Below are 23,689 nucleotides of genomic sequence, written 5' to 3' on the forward strand. Positions count from 1 at the left end.
GTGACAGGGTGGGGGGTCGAGCAGTGTCGAATAGCTGTGGGGGGGATCTCCTTGTATACATATGCTCACACACGCGTGTGTTTGTATGTATTGGTAATGGTTATCCGTGAGTGGGTGTGTGTCTGGTGTGTTTGATCTGCAAGCTTGTTAGCTCAAATCTGTGTGCGCGTGTATCATGTCAAAGTGATTCCGATCATATTAAATACTCTTTCAGCTGTTCACTTTTGAGGATAGTGTAATAAGCGTCTTTGCTCGAGGCCGCTAACTTGAGATTCCGATAAATTTTCCCTCCTGCTTCTATTTCGAGGAGTCACCGTCCTCTTATTGGATTCCCTTTCCCTGCGTCCCATCTAAACTTCATCCGTCGATCCTGACTTCCAATCGGCTGCCTCCTCGTATTTCCTTTCTATTGAGCCCCCACCCCAATCATTGGAATACCATCCCGGCCCTTATGTAGCTAATCCTCTATATCCAGACACCGGTTGCTGTCCTCGGGCCCATACCTGTAGTCCTACCTTAAACCATTCGCAGTTTATTATTGTTGCTTGGTTTTATGCTGCAATGGATTTAAATGTGTAAGTTCTTTATATAAAACAAAAAACTATATATATATAACTTACACATTTTAATATTTGGTGTAGATGCTTAGCTATGGGGAGGTAGCATGCTTGTGCTATTGTGTAAAACCCTCGTGTAGTATCAGTTGATGTGTCTGATGCCATACTATGTGTCAACCTGTACGCATGTGCTCAAAGGTAGCGAGACAGCTTCCAGTTTTAAAAGCTTCTCGTTTTTTGTAGCATTCGATTCCATCATCTGTTTGGATAACACCGGTATGGAACCATAGCAGCAGACACCTGTCAGTTGTGGCCCTTTACGAACAAACAACCCCTATTTAGAAAGAAGAAGAAAAAAAAAGAAAAGAAAAAAAGGGCCTGTTCGAACAATTGTTTTCTTTATCTAATTTTGGAGTAGGGTCGTGTTTCCATTTAGTGGATTCTTTTAGACCCCCCCCCCACAAAAAGCATAACCACATTTTTCCTGACCCCTTTCTTTTTCTATCTTTTTTTAATTTCTCAATCCTTTTTTTTTTTAAACTGACCCCCACCCTTCCCCAAAGAAAACCTCATTCGAACAGCTTTTTTTTTCTGTAAGCACAAGTTCAGTTATTTTACGGAATTGGCAGGTGTCTCCATTTAGTGAAGTTTATCAGAATTATCCATAAAGCAAAAAAGGGCTGTTCCCCCTCCCTATCTCATCACCATTTTCCCTGACCCTTTCTTCCTCTAAAGATCCAATTTCTTCTCCTCTTTGGTCTCTTTGTGCGGGTTCATAATTTTATTACAATATATATATAAACCTGTTTGGAGTTGTTTTGGACGTCGTGCACCACGGATGTTCATGGCAACAATACCAGGTAGCATCAGTTGCTGTTGTAGTTTTAGCTTTCGCACTCACTGCTGCTGCGACCCGAGCAGGTGACACTGACGGGTTACTGGTCAGCCAAGATGACCACAAGTGTCCAACAGCAGCAACAGGAACAGCAGCAGCAACAATCGCAAAAGGAGACCAAACAGCTGTCGAGGATACCTGTGGGGCACATCAGCAATAGTAAATGGGACATTATACTACCAGCAACTAATGAGACCACCAAACAGGACCGAGCTCAGGTAAGCAAACCCCACGGCCTACTTTCACTTTCACTTTGATTTATTAAAGGTAAACCCCTCTCACCCAATCTCCATCCTAAACTCAGAACATCAACATGAAACAGATATAGATTCAGTTATTATTACACTGAAACATATATATATTTATATATATATATATATATATATATATATATATATATATATATATATATATATAATGTTATTTGTTTTTAATACTTTTTGAATGAATTCAATTATTTATACAAAAGTGCATTTAAACCTAAATGCGAGTTGGAAATAATTTTCCCTTTAACCAACTTGGTACCTTCACATGGGGAGCGGCATACATATTGTTTTTTTTTGTTGTTTTTTTTTTTTTTTTTAAATATAATTATCCACTGGCATGACTCATCGTCAGTTCAGCCACTCTGATGAGTCGTAGACGACGAAACACGTGTCAGTGGATAATTATATTAAAAAACAATATATATATATATATATATATATATATATATATATAGTTATCGGCCGATTCCAATATTTTTCTCGATTCCGATACAATTACCGATTCCGATTCTTTATAAATCTCTAAATATTTAACTATAAAATGATTATTTTATCCCGATTACCTTAAAACACATGTTAAATGTGCACATACATTCTCAAACGTAAAACCACACTTGTGGTGGTGGGGGTGATATACGCATTTTAGTTTTATTGGAAGTTTAAATCAATAAATATTTATTATTGTATTATTACTACTAACAGTAAAATATTTTTTTGAAAAAGCAAAATCAAATTAAAAAATATAATTAAAGGAATCGTTTTTGGCATCGGAAAATAGGCACAAACTTTTCTGATATCGATTCCGATACCATAAAAAGTTCCGATTTTTCTGATTCTCGATTTCAATTCCGATTAATCGCCCCAGCACTTATAATAGTCTAAAAAAAAACTTTGAATATTTAATAAAACAAATGCTAAAATAAAATAATGTAGTTTGAATTCCTAGGAATGCAAACTAAATTCAACATCGCGGACTTTGTCGACTTTTCCCTAGAAATTCCACAATTACAAAAAGAGATTAAGTGTGAAGAAGAAAACAAAAAGAGAGAGGGTAGAGCGAGGGGGAGGGGGGAAGAGCGAGAGAAAAGAAACTTAAATTGTTTGATAAAAAACGGGGTCATCAGCTGTTCACCATGTGGCTGTTACGGATAGTTGTTAAATTCACGGATCACCAGTGGAAAATGTCACTTCCTCCTAAAAAGAAGCGTAGAAACAATCCAGCTACTATTTTACTTCTACATAAATGAAAATAATGTAATTTATTAATACATTAATAAATTAAGAATAATAAAAATGGTTAATACTACGTTTAGAACATTTCTGTGATATGTTAATTAGCATATTAAATTAAAGGGGAATAAAGATGCATTTGAAAAAGCTTAAGTGTGTGTATATTATTATTATTATTATTATTATTATTATTATAATAATAATAATAATAATAATAATAATAATTGCATGTGTGCGTGTTATAAGAATACTCTAGAATGCACGAATAAACTGTTTGTGTAAGTTTGTTCCTGGAATTAAAGGTGGTTCACATGATCTATATATACAAATGAGATTATGTGTGTGAGGACACGTCTAAACCTATATACTCAACGAATTTTGGATCTACAGACTTTAATTTTGGTATATAGGGTATTCAGACATGTGAAGAATTTTTAATCGGGTTTCATCCGAAAAAAAGGCTGCTAAACGATAAAAATTGAAAAATTGTTACGTGGGGGGTGGGGTCATCGGATTTTTATCTGTTTGTCAGCTGTTTCACGAATGCGTATGCGTGAATCGTTCACATGACAGATTCCTTATGTTAAGAATAAGTAGGTTTGAAAACACGTTTTAAAGAACGTGTCAAGCTGACCTAATAGTTATCGTACTTGATTCATTATCTTAAGGTTTTGGTTTCGATCTCAGCTCGAATATTTTTTTTTTTACTTGAAGAAGTGAATTCTTTAGAAAATATACATAATACTCGCATGCACATGTCTCAGTTTATTTCGTTATTTATTTACTTATTTTGTTTCATTTTAAAAGAAATTTACCATTACATTTAATACCTATCGTATTTCTGTTTATAATAAAGAAGAATTCTGTATAAAATAAAATATGATATTTATGCGTATTTTAAGACCGGGCAACGCCGGGCGGTCTGCTACTATAAAATATTCACAGCTAATCCTACAGTATTTAACTATTGAAATTCTGTTATAAAAAATTATATGTGAAATTATATATATATATATATATATATATATATATATATATATATATATATATATATATATATATATATATATATATTCAATACTAGGCGGAGGACGGCGATTTGCCCGGTCGTAAAATACGCTTAAATATGATATTTTAATTTGTCCAGATTTCGTATATATTATTAAAGATTATTGATTTCAAAAGTAAAAACGAAAGTAATTGGGTGCCATCAGCTAGAATCGAAAGCAAAACTGTAACATTCAAAGCTGGTGACGTTACCACTGTATAAACATGACACACATATGAACTGATTAAAAATTAAAAATAAACTAAGATGAATGTACAAAATGTTTTACGATTTTTATTCATTTTTGACCCATTTTTGACCCCTTGAAAACAATTTAATCAGCTAAAGACCCATAAAAATGGTCCGTAAAAAATGCAATCATTTGAGACCCCAAGCGCTGCTCTGCGAACTTTAGTTTCGTAGGAAATAGAGTTTGAAAATATCGAGACAGACTGCCAGACATCTAGTCTTTTATATATCATACAATACGTTATTATTGCCTATAGCTATCAACTGTAAAGTTTTAAGTTTAAAAAGTTGGGTTGAAACGGAAAAAAATGCGAAAAAGCTAAAAAGTACATACTCAGAAAATAAAAAGATTTAAAAAAATTTTTTTATTTAAATCATAAGAAAAAAAAACAGTTAAGAATTGTTGTCGTTTTTAACAGACGTTCGAATCACATCAAACTTTTAGTACTTTTTCTTTCTTTCGTGAGTTCAACGTCAGCACTCGTCTGCATTAGGAGGGCAATAATTTCTCAGCTTCATCAAGCAAGAATTAATAAATCCCATCTCTACGCGGGGTTGAATAGTGTGTTGCATCGGGTTTGACTTGCATTGAAACGGTCATGTTGTCTATCACAGAAGAAACGAAATCTACGAGAATAATCACTATTATAAAAATGGCTGCTCCACGGGGTCAGTTGAGGTCAAACTTTATTTCTGTTCACCTTTTCTTTGCATTACTATAAGCATATCAAAATGTACTTGGCGCCTCGCTGAATGTAAGTAGTTGAACGTGTGTGTGTGTGTGTGTGTGTGTGTGTGTGTGTGTGCGCGCATACCTGTCTATCTATCTATCTATCTATCTATTTATCTCTCTCTCTCTCTCTCTCTCTCTCTCTCTCTATATATATATATATATATATATATATATATATATATATATATATATATATATATATATATATATGTACATATATGTATATACACATACATGATTATACATGAGTATCTAAATATATGCGCGTGTATATATACACACACATGTATATACACATATACATGAGTATATATATATATATATATACTTGTGTTTGTGTATACATACCTCTCTCTCTGTCTTATATATATATATATATATATATATATATATATATATATATATATATATAATCATAATTTAGGAATTTAAAATTTGTGATTTGAAAAGGTTAAATTTCAAATATTGAAATTTTATTGTATGCAAGACAAAGAATACAGTATAGTAAAATATATTTCCTCAATCACTGGAGTTGCATTGCACACCAGTAGATTTATTGTATTTCATTATTCTGAATAATAATAATAATAATAATATATATATATATATATATATATATATATATATATATATATATATATATATATATATATATAAGCTTACACTTAGCTTAGTACTGAGCTTCGTATTAGAGAGTGAAGTTCTCTTGGAAACTAGTAGTATGAATATTTTTTTAAAAATCGTAAGCACTATAATTTCTTTTCCTGTCGAGGTGAACATAGCAGAGGTAAAATACCAGCTTCGGGCATCCGAGTTTCAACATGAAAAGAAAAAAAAACATCAAGTTTAGCCACACTGAAAAGCCGTGGTACGGTGAAACATAACGTTGTACATCTCTCTCTCTCTCTCTCTCTCTCTCTCTCTCTCTCTCTCTCTCTCTCTCTCTCTCTCTCTCTGTGTATATATATATATATATATATATATATTTTTTTTTTTTTTTTTTTTTTTTTCAGCGTTACAGGCGGTATAAGAAGCATTAAAATGTTTTTAATTATTGTTACATTTTATTTTGATATTTGGCGCGGTTATTCACTCTTGGTCTCAAAATGTAGCGAAATGAAAAAAAAAAAAGAAAAGAAAACGTTGAGAATGCTGTAAATTTCATCTTCGGGCAACGCTATGGCAAGTTATTAATGCTACCCTAAAATTTTCAAAATTCTCAACTTTTTTCATTTTCTTCACTTCGCTAAATTCTGTGACCAAGAGTAGAGAACCGTTCGAAATATAAAAAAAAGCAAAACAAATTAAAAACAACACTACCGTTACGATGCTTCTTCCATTAACTATATTTTTAAAAATACTTTCCTAGAAGCATACGAGGAATAATATATAATATACACATTACATAAATATATATATATATATATATATATATATATATATATATATATATATATATATATATATATGTATATATACGCACACTTATATATATACTTACATATATATGCACACACACACACACACACACATATACCCATATGCTTGCATATATATGTACACACATATATACTATATATGCATATATATCTACACACATATATACTATATATGCATATATACACACTCATATATATACACGTATATATAAATACACACACACACACATATAGTAAGTTATGAAAATATATATGGTAATTTAAGCTACACCGAATATTACACGTTTCATCTTGGCGAATTTCGACCAGGATAAAACGCGCAATATTCTGTTAAATTGGCATATATATTTTCATAACTTACTACTTAGCTCTACCTATGTATTGAGCACTGTTGAAGTAAATAAAATTATATTTTCTTATATTAAATTATGTGATTAAATGAAATAATCATATATATATATATATATATACACACAAGGGAGGTTTTTCGAGTATCTCATTAGAGACCAATTAGTCTATTTCTGAGGGTCGGTAATACCACGAAACTGCAATAAAATGCTCAATTTAGTACAGTTTATTATATGCATATTAATTCTTGTGTTTGAAAACCGTTTTTATGCTTCTTTTTACTTTGTTCCCCACAAGGACAGAAGTAGGCGCAGGATTTTAACGTGAAAACAACCCCGCTCCCCCCAAAAAGAGAAATTATTAGGACAAAAATAAAAATGTCCTCTGTCTAGAAGGATTCCTTCATCATTCATTGAGAGCAGAAAAGATAAAATATTATATCAGAACAGATTTTTCTCTTTCTTTCCGAAAAAAAAATCTGTTAGGCACTACTAAATCGATTTTATTTATTTTTTAGGGAGAGATGATGGTCAGCATCGGTTTCTAACTCATCTGATGCTGTGATAATTGCATGAACAAGAAACTGACAATTACGACATAAAACTGATTTCTGTGCCCGATACAAAACAGAAAGTTATTGATACAAAACTTTTTTTTTTCAAAGACTGAAACATTGTTTTACTTTAATTACGTTTGGGGGAATGTTCATTTATACATATCACATGATAAGTATATACAATCATAATGCATATGTACACTAGCAGGGTTATCCGGCGTTGTCCGGGTTCATAAAACAAAATAGAAATTAAATGGTGTCTGATCTTTATATTAAAACTTCTACCTTACCTCCATCTCTCCCCTGTCGCTTTTTTATATTTCTCCCTGTTTCTCTCTTCTTCATTTATTCGCCTCTCTCCTCAACTATCTCTTCATCCTCCACCCGTCCGTAGGTTTCTTTTAATATCAATGAATGAAGTGATAAGGATGGATTCGAGAGAAAGGGGGATAAAAAATAAAAAGCCGTTCAACACATGTCAATATCTAAAACAGACGTTAAACCAATGATGATGATGATGATGGTGACCATGATAATGCTGGTAATGATGACGACGACGATGGTGATGATGATGATGATATAATCTTAGTTTGCTTATTTATTCTTTCTGACTGTCTTTAAGAATAATGGTTTTCTACTGTAATTTTTTATGATAAAAAACCGTTAATGCCTACATTCACCACAGAAATAATTGTATGCATGCGGCCCTGCTGTTTTAACAACGTTGGTGATCACGACTCTCCCAAACTGTAAAGCCATGGTAATCTCGGAAAGACAAGTAAAAACAGTAGTTTCTCGTTGTTTTCCGTCTTGGTTCGGGGGTGGATTTGAGTGTTAGCCTCCCAAATGGTCACCCATCTGGCACTGGCCAGGCTCATTGTTGCTTAACTCCGGTTATCTGGCGAGAACCGGTGTGTCAACCTGATTGTGCCGTATATATTAAAAGTACTAATTAAAGTATGACATTTTTCAGAAAAAGATTCTTTTCTTTCACAGTTGTGTTTTGGACAAGCTCATCTTAATGTACACGCAAAAGCCTTCATCCCTGAGTGGCTTTCAGGCCTTGATAAGTGGTGACCCCCATGTAAAAAAACAAAAACAAAAAAAAACCTAGAGAGCGCAAACTTCCGGCAATGTTCGTCTCAAATCGCATCTGATCAGTTGCTTCTATTAATCTTTTTTTCTTTTTTTAACTCTTGTTCACCTCAAACCAGTCATATTGCTACTTGAATGTAAGGGGACAGAGGTTGGAGTTTGGTTGATAATGCTGGGCTAATTAGATTAAAGACTCTTTTTTGGACCCTAGGAGAATCTATGCATAGGCGAATAATGACTTTATGGAGGTACAGAAACCTGTCAGGTGTGAATGATTTTCTAGCATAGTAGAGAGAGCCCATCTTCTCTGCAGCAGCCTGCCAATATCTCTGTCAATCGTGCATCCTTATAAAAAAATATAAAGAGAAAATTCGATTTAGCTTTAATTTTCAATTGAAAGCAATAACAAAAAGGAAACGACTATAATAATTAGTTTGTCATTAATTGCAGCATTGGACACAAGATCATTATTAGATTTCCTTGTAGAAGGTCAGTCTGCCACAGAAGCAGTACCTCTACTCTTTCATCTAAAACTACCGCTACATGGTCAATCCATCTCACATGTAATGTAAGGAACAAATGTGAGATTCTGTATTATATTTCTTTTAGTCTTTCTGTTTGTCTGTCTGGCCATTTCGTTTTTTCAAAAAAGCTGCTGGGGATACGGGTTAAAGAGTGTACAGTAATCAGTGGGATAATATAGTAATTGTTAGTAGTGGACATTTGGTAAATTGGATTACTTAATGGGGACGGTTCATCAAGAAAGAAGCTTTGTTCATGGAATCTATGTTTAGATTTAGGCACAGATAAAGAGTGGGGAAAATTATTGAAAGTGGTTTCAGTCAGACGAGTGTTTTTCCTGAAAGTCAAGCCAGACGGGACCATAGATTGGAGCTCAGACGAGCACTTGCCATGAAAATAATGATAAAGCAGAGACAGGATCACAACGTCTCTTCTGTGAGACAGAGGTTGTAGGGAAGAGAAAAGGACATCACCCACTAGGCTACAAAGTCTATTTTGTCAAGGTAGGATAAGCTGCTTCTAGCAGATGTGGCAACAGTACTCCATTATTGGACGTAGTTAGCTCTTATACAGGTAGAGAATTGTAACAGTAGTGAGATATCTACTGGAGTGGTAGAACAATCCCACCATTTTTCCAGCAGCCTTGGCAATGGATTTAATGTACATGTTCCATTTCAGATCAGGTGTAAAGGTCAGACCCAGAAGCTTGTCAAAACATTGAACCTCCCCAAGAAGAGAGCCATTCATTTCAATTGATGTCAGATGGGGATCAGAGCATTGATGATGGAAAAATAGAAGCTTGGTTTTAGATGCATTAAAATTAACCAGCCACCTCTTTCCCCAATTGCACCACCTGATCAAGATAAGAGGAGAAAGAATCAGAAGGAACTTGGTCATTTATGGCTTTTTAAGTGTTGCCATAGATAGTAGATTGCAGAACTATGTCTGTTTTACAAGTATTTTAAGGGAATGTGCTCTGATAAACTCGTAGCACTTGCGCCCCCTCGACATGCATTCACTACACAAACCTGTTTAGCAACAAAATCCTATCCCTTCACTGTTGAGGTCCTAGGATGCTGGAAACCCTTCTACCATAAAAACTTCATCCATTGGACTGTTCGACTTTAGAATTATCTCCATGTTTCCTGCTTCCTTGACTGTATTAACACGCAGAAGTTTAAACATAATATGACCAAACATCTTGCTGCTCAACTCCCCGCAGTCCCTTATTAGAAACAATCCCAAATAGCATCCCTTTACGTTTCAAGTGGCAATATGCCTTGTTTGAGATGAACAAGAGTAAAAAACACTAAAAAAAAAACACAAAGCACCCAAGGATTAGAACTTAACACTGTTAATTGCATCAAATGTCATAGTATACTGCCACGTCAATAGAACAGGATTAGTGGGATTTGAATCTAACATCGCTAATTCCATAGAATACAGTAGGAGTTCAACTTGACGTTACCAATTCAATAGAACACGATAGGATTTGAGCTCAACCAACCAATTCTATAGCACACGTGAAGATTTAGTCTGTTCACATAGTTTTTAAATTCCCCCACGTTAGAATGATCGGGGGAGCAGAGAATACCAAAGGCTAGCAGTATGGAGGAAGAAACTTTTAGAGTAGGAAGTTTTTCAGCATATGGGAAACTCTACAGGTAGGTTTCTGCTGCTGAATGGGTTGATTGAAGTATTCATCTTGAGTGAGCTCCAGTGCCACGAGTTCATTGGAGCACATTCCATTAAAGTACTTGTAAAACCAGCACAGGAATACAATATTGCAGTGATGGGACAGAGGTTGGAGCTTGACTGATAGTGCGGGACCTATTAGATTTGAGACTCTTTTTTTAGACCCTGTCTAAGAGTGAGAGACTAAATGTTGAAACAATATATTATGGATGGGCGAATGGTCTCCCTGTTAGAGATATAAGATTATGTCCGCATTCCACTAAAGACTGGAGCTTCTTTTCTAAAGATTCGGCCATTGTTGGATATATAAGCGTTCGTTCTACCAAACATGTTTAGAATTAAAGCATAATATAATCAGCAAATATAGCCATCTCGGACACAATTTCATCAGGGAGGTCGTTTATGAATGAATTGAGGCACAGTCGTATTAATGTCACATCTTATACCAAAGCCTTTGACAAGGTCTGTTAGAATGTTACATGAAAAAGGCTTGTCCCCTTTTTCATGTAAGTAAAAATAAAGAGAATTAGTAAATGAAAATAAAATGAGAGAAAACGGGAATCGAACCCTGGAGATAAGTTTTAAAGAACAATAGGTTTTAAATGGAATGTCAAGTAAATTGTTGATTCTGATAAAATATTTAATAAATATAGTTTTGGCTGGAAGCTATTCATTGTTAGAAAGAATGTTGGATAATAAAAAAATGGGTTATATGAATGTTATGTTGATGGCACGTGAATAGTGGTCGCGCATGTTGATGGCACGTGAATAGTGGTCACGTTGGCCGGACATGCATAGATTTCTCAATATAGGAAGTGAGAGTTAGTTAGTGAAGAAGTCAGAAGGGAGGCAGAGAGTCAGAGAGTACAAACGAGAGTCTGACCAGGGAAGAGAAGGTTCAGTTTGAACCTTGGACTCTGGAAGCGAGAGGGTTTTAAACAGAAAAAGATGTAAAGAAAGAAACTTTGAATTCCTGAATGCAAAGCCATTGACCGGTCAATTGGAAGAAATAAATGATCATCATGTTTTTAAAACTGCCGTCGTCTGTGTCCATTATTACAACAAGAAAAGGTATTGTCAATTTATGTATAAGAACCATTTGAAATTCATCATCTAAAAAATATATGTTTAGAAAGTATATGTGTCATACTATTTATGTTATATAAACACTTCCGTTCATACAGAATTGTCAAAGCATAAATGCCAACCTATCGGTCTATCTATCTATATATTAAATCCCCTCTCAAAGTGTAATTATATGTACTCTCTCTCTCAATTATAAACTCTTTCATTTATATTAATGTTAATGTCTCCATATCTCACAAGAATAACAGACCTTGTCAAAGGCTTTGGATACATGAAGATTACCACACTAACTTCATCTGCCTTGTCCAGTACATGATATATGCGTTCGGAAATAATTGTTACAATGTCTACAATAGAATGAGGTTGCCTAAATCCATACTGTTGATAAGAAAGAAGTTTAGCATTTGTAACAGAGTGCATATGAATGCGTGAAAAAAAAATCAGCAGGAGCTGTAGGATCGCTGGATTGAAAAGATATTAGCAGCGGCAGCCAAAAAAGCACATATGCAAATTAGGAAGTGTGGCAGCTACAAACAGAAATAAATAAATCCGACTCAACTTTTGTTTATGCATTAGCAAAAGGCATTCATTACCATTACTTTCCAAACAATGCTTCTTGTTTTTTTCTGTTTATTTTGTCTGCCATAAGGTTAACAACACCCTGCCACCTCAACATCAGCTTAAAAGTCTTTTGTCATCACCATGGAGCTACACATTTGCGTTTTTATTTTTCGCTCAGCTTTTAACTTTTACATGTCCACCTCGCTCGGCGCATATTTTGCTTCTCTCCAACCAGGTTTTATCATTTTCTCTTTTTCTTGTCATGCAAGCCTGCGTGCACTTAATTTGCATATATGCTTTTTCAGCTGCTGCTGCTAATATTTTTGCAAGCCAGCTATCCTACAGCTCCTGCTGATATTTTCCTACATGCTCACACACGCTCTGCTACAAATACTAAACTGCAGCAGGTTCTAACCCCTACAGTGTGGAGGTTTCTAAATACCATAAAGCTTTCTCTAATAGCTTCTTTCTCCAGTCTGCTACTTTGAAATTTCCTCCCTACTTTCTGCTTTCCTGACTGTACTGATATGCAGAAGTTTAAATGTATTGTGAACAAATATCTCGCTGCTCAACTCCCCACGGTTAGACATGATCACAAATACTAGCCTCTTACGTCCAAGTGGCAATATGCCTTGTTTGAGGGTGAGAAAAAGTCAAAAAAGAAAAAAAAAGAAAATAGTCAGTCACCACTGCCCCAGCGCGGCCATAGCCGAGATTGAACTCACTACACGAGTTTGTAATGTAATTCAAATATTGTCGGTAGGTGAATACTTGATGATGAAAGGGCTATCAAGAGTATTTTTATCGTGACGTCATCACTAGATGGGGTGCCTACCACGGCTTAAGAGAGTCCCATCTACCCTCGAGAGAAGGATAGTCTGCGCCAGTTTCTCAACTTGGTATTTTACCTTGCGGTACATACAGCGCCTCGCCTTCCCAAATCGCCACCCATCTGGTACTGGCCAAGCTCAACATTGCTTAACTTCGGTGATCTGGCGAGAACCGGTGTGTCAACGTGATTGTGCTGGAGACACAACACAGTAGCCAGTATGTTAATCAAAAACCGCCAGTATTTAAACAGACAACTCCCTATTGTAATTGTAATTGCGAAATTTTGTACACGTTTAATTTTTACTGATGTTCATGTAAATGTCCCCACCCATTTGAAGTGATATTTAGTATGTTTTAATGGGTTGGGAGACGAGGATTCAATCGTCAGTTTTAGTCATATCACAGAGACAAAATGATGACTTCTTAGTATAGTATCAGAACAGATACTACACTTTGCTTCAAGCCAAAAGGCAGAGTTAAAAAAAAATATACTTGATGCTAAACACTCAGCGTGGTGCGGATCAAGGGCAATGGGTGGCGCCCTCCCCTACATCCCAATGTAGTAACAAGAGAGGCTACTTACATTTAAATGTTTTATTTTGTATTTACAATGTTTTATTTTGTATTTACAATGTTTTATTTTGTATTTACAATGTTTTATTTTGTATTTACAATGTACACACTTAAAATTGTCCACAAATAATTACAACGAAAAATGTTTTCACTTTTGCTTTAAAATTTTTCTAACATTCGTTATTGAAGTAATTGTGTAGAATAATTAACAAGAATATATTTATATTTTTTCCAACTCGAATGAGCTCGTTTCAATTTGGGTTTGGGTTGCACGAAAGAAAACGGTGGTATTTTCTAAAAAATAGAAGAAAAAATAAAGAACACTCGTTCTATTAAATCACCTTTTACTCTTTTTCAACTAAAAAAAAAAGAACATAAAAGTGTGTCACGTTTTCTAACATTAATTCACGTCATTTACAAATTGTTTTAAAACCTTCAAAACTAATCATTTAATTTACAGCAAACCCTGAATATTGATTAATATCTTAATGAAAAGCACACCTCAAATACATTTCAAATAAGAGGAACAGATAAAAACATGAAACCTATTTTTAACACGCATGCATTCATACATTGCATTACGTTCAGTGTTTTCATATATTTAGAACTAGTCGGGGTGTCCGGCGTTGCACGGGTATTAGGAGGTGTGTGTTGAGCAAAAAAACCCCAAAAACAAAAAAGTGGTAGTAGGCATGCAGACTCGAATCCGGACTGCGAAGGAGGAAAAGAACGTGAAAAAAAAGTGACGTCTTTGCCGTTGCGTCAATCGCCAAACCGGAAGTGGCGAAGGTTTAAATTAAGGCTAGTCAATCAAAAAGAGGGATGACTTCCGAAAATATTAGCAAAAAAACAACCTCTCCTTGTAGAAAAGTGCCCAGTTGAGGGTGAAGGAATTAATGTTTTTAGCCAATTTTGCGATATTTGTTGTCCTAAAGATCGAGCTTCAAAATGATACCAATCTCGTGAAAATCCGTCACTTCTGTCGAAAGTTTTAGGCAGATATACAAACATACATACATATATACATAAATTTAAACAGACAGGTGAGATTTATATAATAGATGAAGAGTAGCCTGAGTGCCCGGCGTTGCCCGGGTGTTTGGAAGTGTGTGTTGAACAAAAAAAGAAAATTTGTTAGTAGGCAGGTAGGCTTGAACTCAGACATCGAAGGAGGAAAAGAACATGAAACAAAAAAAACGTGACGTCTTTGCCATTGTGTCCATCGCCAAACTGGAAGTGGTGAAGGTTTAAACTAAGGCTAGTCAATCGAAAAGAGGGGATTACTTTAAAAAATATCGGCGGAAAAAGTGACCCCTCCCTGTAGAAAAGTGCCCAGTTGAGGGTGAAAGGATTAATTTTTTTAACCAATTTTTCGATATTTGTCGTCCGAAGGGGCGCGTTTCAAAACGATATGAATCTTGTGAAAATCTGTCGCCTCTGTCAAAAGTTTTAGGCATACATACATACATATATACATACATACATACATACATACATACATACATTTAAACAGACCGGTGAGATTTATCTTATAGAAGATGATTTCATAAACTGACATCAATTAGTTTCAAGTTAATTACAGCCGTACTTAGTAATTTCTTCATCGGTGTTAACTGAATAATGGTAAAATTTAATTTTTATAAACATTTCCTTATTCCACCGTTAATAGAATACAAGTATTGCATTTAAGCTGGTTATTATCTTCTTTTTTGTTTCGGTCCACCAGACAATTGTCGTCATTGTTATTTATTTTACTCATTTTCAACACAAAAGATTATTTAAAAGGCGACTATTTGCAATCATGTCTAACAGGGAACTATGGGGAATTGAGCAGCGAGATGTCTGTTTGCATTACATTTAATCTTCAGCGGGAAACCTGAAGGGAATTCCAATGTCTAGCAGTCCGAGGAAAGAAATTATTAAAGTATAAGGCTTTCCAGCATATAGGAACCTCCGCAGTAAAGGGGTGAAATTTTGCTGCTTATCAGGTTAGTCGGAGGTATGTACGTCGAGGGGGGCATAAGTGCCATGAGGTCATCCTTCCATATAGGAACACAAGTGCTATGAGTTCATCAGAGCACATTGCATTAAAGTACTTGTAAACCAAGCACAAGGATGCAACATTGCAGCAATCGGACAGAGGTTGGAGCTTGGCTGATAGTGTGGAACCTATTTGATTTGAGACTCTTTTTTAGACCCTGTCTAAGAGTGTGAGACAATATGGCAACATTACTCCTTGCATGGGTGAATTGTTGCTTTGTAAATATATAGGATGCTTGCTGATATGAGTAATTTTCTAGCATGGTAAAGGGATCCCACATTCTTTGCAGCAGACTTGGCAATATCCTCAATATATTTTTTCCAATTCATATTGTTTATGAAGGTTAGACTGAGGAGTTTGAAAATGGGCTCTCAGGTAGAGTGTTATTTGTCATGGCAATTGTTGGTTGAGAAGGTTTTACTTTTATAGTTGTGAAAGGAAGAAGTTTAGTCTTAGTAGCATTAAACGTTACTATCCACTTGCGGTTCCATTCCACTAATGACTGAAAGTTGTTTTCTACGTTTTCTGCCATTGTCTTAGATATGTGTACATACGTTTTTTCCTTCATGTCTATTGTAGAGTGTGGCATCATTAGCAAATATATCCGTGTAAGACACAATTTTATCATGGAGGTCGTTTATGAATATCAGGAATAATAAAAATCCAAAGATCAACTCCTGAGCACATCTACATTAATATTACGTTGTTTAGACGTACGGATATCGAGGACTTGTCTATGAATGATCTGATTATGTTGAGTATTAGGATATAATTTTTGTGAGAAGTCTTCATATCAAAGGCTTCGGATATACCAAGAGCTACACCTCCAGCTTTCCCTGCCTTATTTAGTGCATTGTATATGCGTTCCAATGTGACAGCTAAAATGTTTGCGATAGAAACGCTTGTCTAAATCCAATAGAAAGAAGATTAGCATTTACAAGATGGTGGACTACTACTTGATTGACTCCAAGATTTTAATAAAGAGAGGCAGGAGACTGATGCACGATTATGGAGCGAGTCAGTTCTTGAATACTGCTACAACACAGACAATTTTCCAGTTATCAGGAAAAGACTAGGTTAGACATTTGAGGAAGAGTTTTGAGAGGATAGGGGCTAGCTCAGCAAAGCATTTCTTAATTAGTATGGCATGGATAAGATCAGGCCCACACGCCGAGGAGGTGTCTAGGTTTTTTTTTTTATCAAAGCTATGAAAAAAGGGTAATTTTCAGATCTAAGAGTGTGGCTTGTGTGCGCAAGTTGAAATTTGGGATAGAGTGGTTTTCAGAATCTAGGGGTGAGGGAGGCAAACCACCAGGTAAGCAGGTCAGTTTTGTCGGTCGCCGTGCAAGCAACCTCATGGTTGTTAGTAGGGTTATTGTTGATTATTTATCATTCATCACGTTATTATAAATTTTCTAGAAATCATGAGTTTATATTTTCTGCAACTCGATACGTTTCCTGGTCACTTTGGTCTGCCTTCTTTTGACTGTGGCTACTTTACTCACAGGTTGCCATTTTTGTATAACTATCGATGCCTTGATGAAGGCAATATTGTTGCCATATGTAAAACATTTTATATTTTTTAACTAAAGACCACTACTTATCCAGGTCAAAGGCTGTTCAAGGATAAGGATCAATGAGTATCAGATGGATGTGATAATCAAAAATTAAGTTGAATTGGATTTTTAAGAAAATTGGTCAACAAAAGTTGTTTACATTAGACTTGCAAACGTTATAAGGACCCCCGCAATTTTGTATTCCACAGACGAGTAGTTCCAGAAAACTTTGTTCAATGACAATCTCTACTTGCACACACACACACATACACACATACACATACACATATATATACACACACACACACACACACACACATACATATATATGTGTGTGTGTGTAAATTAAAGAAGTTCTAATGTATTAAACTAAAACACCGATATCTTTTTATAAGTGTCCAATGCATATATTAGAGCTTTCATGAGTAAAATTATATAAATATTAGAAAAATATCTATATAAGTATTGAGCACTTTTGAAAAGATATTGTCATTTAGTTCAATGCATTTATGCTTATTTAATTCTTATTCTTTATATATATATATATATATATAAACATGTGCATAAGCATCATAAAAAATAATGGGAAAAATTATGCATCATCAGTGTTCGCATTTGTTATTTATCAAAGAATATGACAAAATTTACTGATAAAATCATAGAATTACTGTTGACAATTGATTATAAAGTGGGTCATTTCTTTCCAAATATATTTCAGGTGGTGAAGGCTAGGGTGGTTGTCTGACTTGCTATTTGTTTTTTCGCTTCCCATTATCACTTGAAACGACTTTGTCTGAAATGGGGGTTAAGCACATATTTTACTAACTAATTCTTAATACATTTATCTCTCTCTCTCTCTCTCTCTCTCTCTCTACATATATATATATATATATATATATATATATATAGTAGGCTGCCCGGCATTGCCCGGTTGTGAAATATGCTTTAATATGATATTTTGATTAATGCAGATTTTGTATTTATTATTATATTAGCCTGGGTGCCCAGCGTTGGCCGGGTGTTTGGAGGTGTGTGTTGAGCACAAAAAAAAAAGTGATAGTAGGCAGGCAGGTTCGAACCTGTGATGTGAAGGCTGAAAAAAAAGTGAAAGAAAATCTGACGTCTTACCGCTACTCCATGACGTGAGCTGAATTTAATGTAGTCAATCAAAATCAAGAGATGACTTGCAGAAATGGCGTTGCTTTTAAACCTCTCACAAGAGCAAATTAGACATAGGGTCGTTTTTAATGTGGGAAGGAAACCAGCTCCCCCAAAAAGGGGGCACTCTGGCAGAATCCAAATAAATAGTAATTGTCTCAGTATGAAGAGTTTCCCCTACATTGACCAAGAACCAATAACAGAACATACTACCTGGCCTGTTGCTTTATTTATATGAAAAAGGCAAACAAACAGCCGAGACAACGGCATGGTGAGAATTTTGTTTAACTCAATCAAAAGAAGATAGAGACGATGTCCGTTTGCGAATCTGAGATATTATGATCTGGAAAGTGTGCAAAAACTTCTTGTGGAATCTGACGTCTTTTATATATTAAAATTATATCGGACCCAATATAGTAATGGTTTAAAAAGTAAAAAAAAAAACTTCATGCGATACCACCAAGAATCGAAACCAAAATGTTTTGCTTACGATTTACTTTTTCCTTTGATGTTAATGCTTGACCCATTAAGACATGTTTGCTGCAAGTCTAAAAATTAAAACATGAATAATTAGCTATTACGTTATGCATGCATATTTGTAATGCTGTTGTTCGACCTTCACATGCCAAATTCCATTTTTTTTTTAATTTTCACACTTTTGCATCAATTTTCTCCAGCTAAAACTCAAATATAAAGTTTCGCATGGATTTGAATACCCTGTATATTAAGTTTCATGTCTGTAGACCAAAAACTAACAGAAGAGTTTGATAAGATAAATTTATTAAACAAATCTATACATACACATACATAAATATACATAGAAAGAGGATTGTCTTATTTCCACATCAAGAGTACCATCATTTGATACAATACTACCAGGGGGGGGGGCAAAAAATTTTTATGACTTCAAGGCACTTTCTATAGACGAAGATATCAGGTTCCACATACAGCAGTGGGAGCGTGCTAACTGTTAGTCCGAAGCATTTGTGAAGAGATCCACCATTAACTGCATATCTACTATCACTTGGTCAGCATCATCAGCATACAACAGCTCCCTAACAAGTGTTTTTGCTTGGAATCTTCTGAGGCTGAGCACATTTCCAGACGTTAGAAATCTAATATAGACATCCGCATTATAGTCACAGAAGCCATATCAGAGCACAGCAGTCAGATAGAGCGAAAACAATGCTGGTGTAGGTATATCACCCTGCTTCACTCCGTTATCATTGGCAAATTCTTCCGACAGCCAACCATTAAAGTTGATGCAATCTTTCATACTATGATGAAGTTGCTTGAACTTTTCCTTAAACAGGTGTACAGCCAAATTTTCCCAGCACTTTCCAGAGCGCCTCACAGTTGACTGCGTCGAATGCTTTGGTTAAGTCCACAAACACCTGGAAAAGAGGCATATGCTGCTCAATACAGTTTTCGGAAAGCTGTCTCGCAGAAAACACCATATCCATGGTTCCTCATCCACCTCTAAAACCTAACTGAGACTCCGGAACGATATCAGGACAAATATATTTCTTCAATCAGGTTAGCAAGAGCCGTGCGAATACCTTTCAGGAGTGAGATACCTCGATAGTTTCCACAATCAGACTTGCACACTTTCTCTTGTACAACATAATCACGATGGTATCTATCCAGTCTTGGGCAACCTGGTCACCCTGCCATACTGATAGTATCAAAGAGTGGACCACACAATGTACATTGACACCACTATGTTTCAGCAGCTCAACAGGAATGCCATTCAGCCCAGGGGCTTTGTTCGAGTTGATCTACTTTATGCAATCAACTCTTTCCACACAATACACACACACACACACAGACACACCCACACACACACGTTAATACAGATATTCAAAAGCGAATATATGCTGTTCGTTTACGTGTGTGTGTGTGTGGGTGTGTCTGTGTGTGTGTGTGTTGCATGTATGTGTATGGATGGGTGAAGATTGAAAGACACCGGTCAGTACTTAGTGACCATAAGAAAGGTTCTTAATTTATAGACTGTAAGACAAATATACTAAATTCTCAAGTACCTTATGCCATAAAATCAAAAGATGGGATAGATAGAGAGAAAGGGATTTCAATAGAAGATGTTTATTATCTTCAAAGACCTCACTTGTCCTCTGACCGTTTTATGACTCCCACCCAGATTACATTCTAACTTGACAAACGAAATAGGAAAATGTATTTGGTTGAAATATCAGTTTTCGACGGTAATTCTTGACCTGAAGACGTAATCCCCCAACGCGGGTGATTACAGAAACATGTATGCACATATGTAGCCATTAATGTTTGTATAAATAAATTTAAAATATATATATATATATATATAACATATATATATAAAATATAGATATAACATATATATATATAACATATATATATAACATATATATAACATATATATATAACACACATATATATAACATATACAAAATATATATTACATATATATATACAATATATATATATATGTAATATATATATAACATATACAATATATATTACATATATATACAATATATATATATGTAATATATATATAACATATACAATATATATATATGTAATATATATATAACATATACAATATATATGTAATATATATATGTAATATATAACATATACAATATATATATATATGTAATATATATAACATATACAATATATATATATATATATGTAATATATATATATATATATAACATATACAAGATATATATGTAATATATATATAACGTATACAATATATATATATATATGTAATATATATATATATAACATATACAATATATATATGTAATATATATATAACATATACAATATATATATATGTAATATATATACAATATATATATATTACATATATATACAATATATATATACAATATATATATATACAATATATATATATATATATATATGTAATATATATATTACATATATATTAAACATATAGATCACATGTATTACATGTATATATTACATATATATATTAAACGCGGTGGAACTGAATTTAATGTATATCGATTCATTTACATATCACAATAAATCAGAAAAGGAGATTTAAGAAAAATAAAACAGGGATAATGCACGATCGTTTCATAGACGATAATTATACGTTTATTTACCTTTAGGTTTTCTCTGATTCTACGAAAATAAACAGTTAAGATATGTATAAATTCATGTATGTAAATGTTAACCACTCCTCCCGCCACTTCTCTTTAAAAAGGAAATCCGCGAGATAGAAAGAAAAACTGAGTGTCAATTTCTACGCTTCTTCGTAGATGTTCAATGCGTGTTCATCAAGTGTTTTTTTTTTTTCTTCCTCTGCCTATGAAAGCGGGAATCTAGCGAACGCCGAGGCCGATTCTTTAAAGAGGCAAACGGCTACCAACACGACATGTCTCGCTTCTAGAAATCAATCGGATAAGCCTTTCCCTGTCAGTCGGCATATTTGTATTATCGTTATTCTTTGAGTGTTTGATTTTATTTTCTTGTTAGTTATTTTTTCCGCCTTAGCAAGGATTATCACTTGGCAAGGTTATCATCCGTCTTGCAATGTGTCCACGCATCTCTAGAGAAAAGCGCTGTCCGCTAGTCGATTCGTCCGACGGTCAGCCAGGCTTCAATTTGAAATAATAATTACACTTCTAAAAGCGTAATTGCAATAGACACATCTTTTTATTTGTTTGTTTGTTTGTTTCTTTCTTTCTTTGTTATCGTGGAACGTGCTACCGCTTACCAAGGCCTAAATACCACTCGAGGATACGGATTAATGAATGTCGGATGTCCGATGAGACAACATTGTGATGATTAGTAATTTTGGAACTTGGATAGTGTGTCTATTTAAGAGAATGGATCAGCAAGAACTTGTTTACATTAGACTTGAAAACGACTATGTTATAGTGAGTACCGCGATATTATGTTCCATGGACGGGTAGTTCAAGGATAGAAATTTTTCTCATGGAATTTACGTTTATTTTTAGGCACTGATAAATAAGGCAGTTGCTGTAGATAGACGAATGTCTGCTGTGAATGCTCTACAGAGAGGAGAGACATAAATAGACGCTAAGTTGAGCACCTGCGCTAACAATTAATGTACATGCTAAATTGACGAATAAAAAAAGAGTGATAAAAATATTGGTTCTATTGAATGGGTCACAAGTAGGCAAGTGCTAACTAACTCACCAAGGGGAAATTTGGAATAAAAGTTAGAAAACATGGATTAATGAACAAGATATGTTCATAGCAACAATTTTACAGAAATGCAAAATTTACTTTGAAAGCCCAAAGTTGTTAAGGAGTTTTAAAGTTCTTGAAAAAGAAGTTGACAAAAGTTCGTTTCAAAGTCCCGCGTTGTTTATTTGTGCGTGTGTGTGTGGGGGGGGGTAAGATAGAGAGAAAGCTTACTTTCTGAATGGCATGTGTTCATTGGGGATAGATTAACAAGCTTAGTGAGTAATTGTCTGTAGTGATTTCAGCGTGATGCATGCCAATCTTTTGGGATGAATGTTGAGGAGTTTAGGTATGTCCCGTAGGTGTCTACGCAAGAACTCTAAATTCCTGTTCACAAAGCCACTGTTTTAAAATATTGTTTGATTTCACACCGGATTGTTATGTTTTGAGTTTGAAACGATTTTTCTTGGTTTGAAAATATTTTCAGTTCACATGCTTCTGTGAAAACTTCTTGCTTTTGGGATTAAGAAAGTGACTCTCAATGAAACGAAAACAGAAAAAGGGTAGCATTTTAAGCCATTTGCGTTTTAGTATTCATCCGTGTCGAAGAGAAAAGGGAAGGTCGAACGAACAAAGAAAAAGTAGTTTAAACATCAAACAAACACATGTCGTCTCCAACAAGCGGGTTAGAGTGCACACGTGTGTTTTTTGCCAATGAGCGAACGAGAAACAATCAATAAAACAAAGTCTTTTTTACATACGTGCGCGATCGCTAGTTTTTCATTCTTAGCATCGTCGCTTCGTTTTCGCTCATGATTGGCCGTTTCCTGCTACGTAATCTGGTGGCTGTTGATGTTGCTTAACTGCTTGTTAAGATAATAGTTGACAAATCGATTTGTAAATATATCGTTTTAAGCAAAAACAATATTACGTACTTAACTGTCATGTCGGAAATAGTGATATATTCAAAAATTATGAAAATTCATCAATAACTGCTATTAGTAAAAAAAAAAAATTACCGCTATAGACAACAAATATTGCAGCCATGAAACAACTAATCTA

The 23,689-nt window shown here is 34.6% G+C and overlaps 1 protein-coding gene across 4 annotated transcripts in view; it reads left to right on the top strand.

Moving 5' to 3' along the window:
- The window catches only part of LOC145241299 (uncharacterized), a 548,760-nt gene that overhangs the window by 2,514 nt on the left and 522,557 nt on the right, over positions 1-23,689 (top strand). For all 4 annotated transcript variants that reach the window (XM_080104047.1, XM_080104050.1, XM_080104048.1 and 1 more), the window contains exon 1: positions 1-1,670. This exon is cut by the window's left edge and continues 2,514 nt beyond it. In XM_080104047.1, coding sequence (XP_079960173.1) covers positions 1,509-1,670 — 162 coding nt within the window. In that variant the 5' untranslated portion in view covers positions 1-1,508. The remainder of the gene's footprint in view (positions 1,671-23,689) is intronic.

The sequence above is a fragment of the Euprymna scolopes genome, chromosome 20, assembly GCF_053919585.1.
Source record: "Euprymna scolopes isolate OS-2025 chromosome 20, ASM5391958v1, whole genome shotgun sequence".
NCBI classification, from domain to species: domain Eukaryota; kingdom Metazoa; phylum Mollusca; class Cephalopoda; order Sepiida; family Sepiolidae; genus Euprymna; species Euprymna scolopes.